The sequence below is a fragment of the Vicia villosa genome, unplaced genomic scaffold (assembly GCF_029867415.1).
Source record: "Vicia villosa cultivar HV-30 ecotype Madison, WI unplaced genomic scaffold, Vvil1.0 ctg.000752F_1_1, whole genome shotgun sequence".
Taxonomy (NCBI): Eukaryota; Viridiplantae; Streptophyta; class Magnoliopsida; order Fabales; family Fabaceae; genus Vicia; species Vicia villosa.
The window spans coordinates 767,849-774,489 of NW_026705337.1; the positions used below are offsets into that span (position 1 = coordinate 767,849).

The 6,641-nt window shown below is 30.0% G+C and overlaps 1 protein-coding gene across 1 annotated transcript; it reads left to right on the forward strand.

Moving 5' to 3' along the window:
* Window positions 1-5,212: 5,212 nt before the first annotated feature.
* On the forward strand, window positions 5,213-5,997 carry LOC131630938 (uncharacterized). The gene is made up of 2 exons (XM_058901682.1): window positions 5,213-5,681; window positions 5,764-5,997. Exons 1-2 carry the CDS (start codon window positions 5,322-5,324, stop codon window positions 5,848-5,850), a joined length of 447 nt encoding a protein of 148 aa, XP_058757665.1. The 5' UTR covers window positions 5,213-5,321; the 3' UTR covers window positions 5,851-5,997.
* The last annotated feature ends 644 nt before the right edge of the window (window positions 5,998-6,641 follow it).

Genomic DNA, 6,641 nt, shown 5'->3' on the forward strand with positions numbered 1-6,641 from the left:
AATGTTTTGCATCATTTTTGTATTTAGTCTTTGTTTTGTGATTATGTTATCGTTGTAGGATAGTGGTAAGTAAATTCTTCGACTTGTACGTTTCTCAATTTTGATCCGTGCAATTGTTTTCGTTTTTCAAAACTTGTTGATTCATGATTCTTTGATTTTTGTTTTGTTTCTTCATTGTTTGAGTGATTATTGTTTGAGTACAAACAACGAAATAAATTGGGGAGAGTTTGATAAGTGCAAATTGTATCTGTTTTTTGTGTAAGTTTTGTTGCACTTATCTATTCTTTTTGACAATGTTGTTTGAATAAACGTCGTTTTGTTGTAAATACGTTTAGTTTACGGATTATTGTATTTTATTGTAATTGTATACCGTTTGATAGTTTTAATGTCTTTTTGTAGGTATTCTTGCATAATTGGAGTCTCGAGTAATAAAGTGTCGAAGGCATGGCTCAGGATGCGCGTTTTGAAGAAATAAAGTGTCAAAGTTCTGTCCAGCTCGCTAAGCACAAATTCTAGCGTGCTATGGCCCTTTTTTGTTCCTCTTGCAGTAGCTTTTGATTCGCAAGCTCGCTTAGCGATATCAGTTTTGTCGTTCAGTGTAAAATATCTGTAAATAGTGTACTGATTAGTGAAAGCTCGCTTAGCGAGGCCTGTCCCACTTAGCGAGGCCTGTCTCGCTTAGCGAGGTCTGCGAGTTCAGAATTGTATATATGTTGTAAAATCATATTTTGTTAGGTTTTATCATCTCTTCTTTGATAAGTTGAGCTCTGATCCTTTCTTGATGGTTTAGAGGTTTAGGAAACACCATTGGGTGCTATATATATCATGTGGATTGGCTATGGATTGGCTATGGATTTGTCTCGATTGCCTTGATACGGTGAGAGTTTCCGGTTCATCTCCTTTCTTCCCTATGTTTCATTTCAATGGTGGGTTTTGTATGCATATTTCTACTCTTATTGTATGTACATTTGTTTATCTTGGGAACGTATATATATTTGCTTTACAAATCATTATCGGTGTTGTTTTTGATCTTTTTGCTTAAATGCTTCGGGTTTGTGTTGTTTCGGAGATGGACAACATAGATCCTGATTAGGAATGATATCTGTTAGTTTATAGATTTCAGACATGAATTTAGGGCTAACAATCGTATTGGGTATCGAGTTTAATGCCTCCGTGTTGTTTGTGTCGGTGGGGAAATCGCTGATGTGAATAGTATAGTTGAGCTTTCGTCGGTGTTTTAGAAATGGACACTGATGTTGCAATAAGATCTTCCGATTTAAGTATTCGACGGATAGAACGAAATGCAACTCCATAACTATTTCTCTTAGACTATTAAGATTGTTTATTTGCTTTTATTTACTTTTCCCGCATTTACCTTTCCGCACCCAAATCATGAAACTTAGAACGCGAGATAGTCGTACGGCAGTTCTTCTCACCAATCTCCGTGGACACGATAATTCCCGGATAAATACTTCTAAACATTTTGTTGCTTGCCGCTTTACCGCTTCAACACTTGTCAATTGTGATAATGTTTTAGCTTGTTGTTGATGTTTATTAATATGCATTTTTTAGCATGATAATGTTACAATTATGTTTTATGATTGATATTTCGTGTGGGTTATGTGTCATAAATTTATTTTTATGTCTATTTAGATAGTTATCACATTGTTGTGTTTTGAAGGTTGGAATATAAACTTAAAATCCATGAAATTCATGATGATATATTGGAAAATTTATGTTTTAGTAATTAGATAATTGTTGTATGTCGAATTCCGAGAGGGAGGTTTTTTATGAAATCAAAATCGGAGGTCTAGAAGGCCTTCAACAATGAAAAACACATAAATTCTGCATTTTGCAACAGGGTGACGGTCGTCACCTCTGTGACACACCGCCCTTCATAGCGTCCAATGAGATGACGGTCGTCAACTTTGTGACGGTCCACCCATCACGACCAGACTGATTTGGTTCAAATATGTTTTGTTATCATGACTTGAGTTTTGTGACTACGTTTGAGATGCAGTTTGAAGCGTTGGAAAACTAACTCTTATTACTATCTCACGATGATGTTCTAAGAGGATAAATATGCACTTAAGGATGCGAATATAATGTTATAATTAAGGTGTAACATTATTGATGGTTAATGATTATGGAAAAAGTTGTTGTGTGTTATATTATACATGAGATTATGATTAAATCGACTATGCTATTTGATGAGTTTATATGTTTTGGTGACTAATCATGTGAAGTTATCAAAATGTAATTGTTGAGTTACATATTATATGTTGTGAATATTAATATGTGTTGTATATGCATAATTATATGGTGATTTAATTATGAATTTTTGTTGATGTAAGTGTTGGATGGTATTTTAGAAGGGGGAACTATAATTGTGTTGTCAATGCATTTCATTTATGATAAAAAAGCGGTCTTAAATATTGTTATTATTGTTGCATTGATTTGTATGATATACAGCATTTGTGTCGTGTTGTTGAAAGAGACATGTCCCCTAGTTTAGAAGGGGGGACTAGTGACTTGTCCCAAGCTCACAAGGGGGTCTTGGATCTCAAGGGGAGGGGGGGATCATGGGTTCAAAAAAGGGGGACCCAATTCTTGAGAGAATCAAATATTGAGTTGGTACCATATGCATAGTGTCACGTTGTGTTGTAGGTATCATTGCATATATGTATATGTTATTGTGGAATGAGCGTGAGATTGTGATGATGTTGATTGTGTATTGAATGTATGATCTATTGTGTATTTATCTACCCTTGTATTCTTTACACTGATTTATATCAAAGTTTATTTCTCACCCTTTTGCTTAATATTGTCAACCATGGACATTGTTCAGTGGTTTTTACACGTTTATTTACCGTTTATTTTAGTTATCTTTGATTTATATTGTTAAACATTTTAGTTACTTCAGGAGGCTTGACACAGGTGGTCGTGTTTCCTGACACGGGCCATGTTAGGAGGAAGACTGGGAGAAAGTTTCATCAATTGTGGAAGTCAGCGGTGCAACTCGGGTGGCTGTGTCAGCTGACACAGGTCGTGTTGCACGCCCTGAGACAAAAATATATTATAACTATAATATAACAAAAATATATCATTCTTTTAATTTGTAAAACATATATAATATACATAATAGTTGTGTTACAATTTTATTTTAAATATACAGTAACAATATATATTTATGTATTCCATAATAGTTGTGCTACAATTTTGTTTTAAGTATCATAAAAAATAAATATATGTAGTAATTTTGTTTTAAAATATATTAATAATATATTTTTATATTTTTCTTAAATATTTTAATTTTATTTATTTTTTTAATAATATATCAGTTAATTTTTTTTATATATACTGTAATTCTATTTTATAAAATATAACATAAATCAGTTTTAAAAAAATCTAATATAATTCTGTTTTAAAAAATAATAACAATATATAATAAATATATTTTTAAAATTAATTGTAATATTTTGTTTTTTTTCAATTATATTTTTATATTATACTGTTTTAAAAATATAATTATATTATTCATAATATTCTATCTTTACAATATATTTTTATTCTATTTATAAAAATAATTATAATATGTTTTAAAATATAACAATATGAATAATATAAACTATATTATAAAAATATAATAATATGAATAATATAAATATGATACTAAAATTAAAAATATTTATAAATCTATTTTTTAAATCTGTTTTTAAAACAATAATAATTATCTAAAATAATTTTATTTTTCAAAATAATAACATTTATTAATTTTGGTTTAAATAATGTTATCTTTTTATGCATTTGTAATTAAGGTTTTTAGGTTATTTTAAAATATATATAATTTTGATTTTAAAATGCTATTGTATTTTAAATTCAATTTTAAAACTAGCAATATATTATAATGCTATAAACTAATAGTGTATTTTTACAATTAATAGTATCATAAATCTGTTTTAAATAATTTTTTCAATATTGCAGGAGAAGTGTATTTGGGACACACTAGATGATGAGATGGTTGAGCGTAATATTAAGAAGAGAGCAATAACCCGACTTTCTGATATGCTTAGACGTGCCAGACTTGGTTGGGAAGGAAGAGGGGCCATGCCTCCATAGTTCACTACAAGAAAATTGGGATTTTACGACACAAAAATTGGGACAGTTACTTGATAACCGTCGTAACTCTAATATAAAGACACGTATCGCGACAGTATTCTTCTACCGTCTTACTTTTTCTTTAAAAATTAAATATCACGACGGTACATCAACCGTCGCCAAAAGAAACAAGAGTTAAGATCTATAATATATATATATATATATATATATAGACAAAGGAAAGAGAGGATTTTGGACTGACCATAATTTATTTCATAATTACCCTTCAATTTCTATTAAAATAAATTAAATAACTTTATTTATTAATAATTTATTTAATGGAAAAATTAACTTTCCAAGAAAAAAGCCCTCATCGTTAAAAACTTTATTTTCTTCACTTTTAACATGAAAATAAAAAACAAGGTTATCAGGTCACGACTGTTGGAGTACCCGTCGCGACCTTCATCTCAAACCATACGCTAAGATATCACGACTGTTAATCAGCCGTCGTCATCTATTACTGAAAATATCAAGTCACGACAGTTGGAGCACCCGTTGGCATCTCTTAGAGGTGGGGAGCCTGTCTGAAAACTAGTTAAATTAAGTTGAATGACATCTCTTAATGGCATAATTATTAGTAATGATTGACTTTCAAATTACAAGTACTATACTGGTAGTGTTTAACACATCAATTGTGAACCGTGAGAGTAGAATAAAAGTTTCTTATAGCATGATTATTAGTAATGATTGGCTTTCAAATTACAAGCACTATACTGATAGTGTTTAGCATATCAATTATGAATCGTTGCATGCTAAACTCTATTTGCATATCAATGTATGAAGTCTTTTAATGGTTTAATTTTGATTTGAAAAACAAATTTAGATATATTTTGATAAACTGTGTTCCCCGTGCTTCTGTTATTTATATGCAAACTGCTACTACATATGTTAGTTTCTACATTCTTATTTTATAGCTACTATATTTTATATGCAAACTATTATTTATAACTACTGCTATTATATTTACATTCCTATTTTATGGCTATTGCTACTATATTTTATATACAAAGTGTAATTTATAGCTACTGCTATTATATTTGAGTGCTGCCCCATATAAATAACTAGTAAATAAGTAGTATATTTTATATCTAAACAAGTCACTAACACTTGTTGCGTTCTTTTCGGTTTTGAAACATGTCTATATTTAAATGTAATAGTGATTAATGGTTATATGTCAATTTTCTCTTTTTCATCTGCAGAAAAAGTTACAAGCTGCAATTAAGGATTCTGTGTCTGAAAATGAGGCATTTCAGAAAGTATTTGGAAAAGAACAACATGGATATGTCCGTAGCATGGGACTTGGAGTTACACCATCTCAGATTAATAGATCTATGAGATCAGTATCTTCTTCTGCAGAAAATGAAAAAATAAAGGAAATGCAAGAAGAAATTAATGCACTTAAAGAAAAGAATTCAAAAATTGATGAATTGATGGAGGCAATCGCATTCTTAAAGCAAAGGGACAATGCTAAGACAAAGGAAATTGAACTTTTAAGGCAAATTCAAAATTCTAGTGGAAGACAGGTATATATGTTGATGCATTTGAAGTTAAAGTTTATGAGGATTATTTTAAAGAGTATTATTTTAATACATTTTTTTTCTTCAGGGATTGGAATCACCCACTGATGGTAGACGTTCATCTGAGTCTAGCTACCGAATTGCAGATAATGGATCATCAAAAAGGACAAATTAGACTTTGATATGATTTAATTAGATTTTGAAGTTTTTAGTATATTTTTTGCATAATGATACTTATTATTATTAGATTAGATTTTAATTTATTTTTGATTTTGTTTACTATATGACATTATTATGTAACTCGCATTTTACATGATTATGAAACCCGCGTTTTTTTTATATTATGATGCTTATGTGATATTAAATGTTTTCTATTAGAATTAATTTTCTATGTTAAAAAGTGATAGAAAATATAATAAAAAAATAATACTATTGATAACAATATTATAGTAGAAATAATTTAAAGAAAAAATAATATTAAAATGAATATTATTATATTTTAAATAAAAAAGATATAATAAAAAAATAATTCAAAAAAAGTCACGACGGTATTAAACAGCCGCAAACAACAATTTTAAAAAATAAAAAAGAGAGTCACGACGGTATCAAACCGTCAGAATAAATAATTAAAAAAATTGCAGAAAAAAGTCACGACGGTACTGAACCGTCGTCATCTACAATTAAAAAAACTCAAAAAAAAGTCATGACGGTATCGAACCGTCGCCAATTCTTGATTATGTCAGTTGGTGTGGCGGTTTTTTCAACCGTCGCCAAACCGACTGGGGACACACATTTCCGCGACGGTGCATCAACCGTCGTGGATATGAAATTGGGGCGGTTTTAACCGTCGTAATCTATCAAAACAACTGTCGCTATCTCCCAATTTTCTTGTAGTGGTTGGACGAAGATGTATTTAAAGAAATGCTTGCTTATTTGAAATCAGGTGAGTTTAAGAAAAAATAAGAA

Excerpts from the sequence above, each read along its gene's own strand:
- LOC131630938 (XM_058901682.1), top strand. The coding sequence starts at position 5,322 with ATGGTTATATGTCAATTTTCTCTTTTTCATCTGCAGAAAAAGTTACAA. Across the intron at positions 5,682-5,763 it reads AAAATTCTAGTGGAAGACAG|GGATTGGAATCACCCACTGA; the intron begins GTATATATGTTG and ends TTTTTTCTTCAG.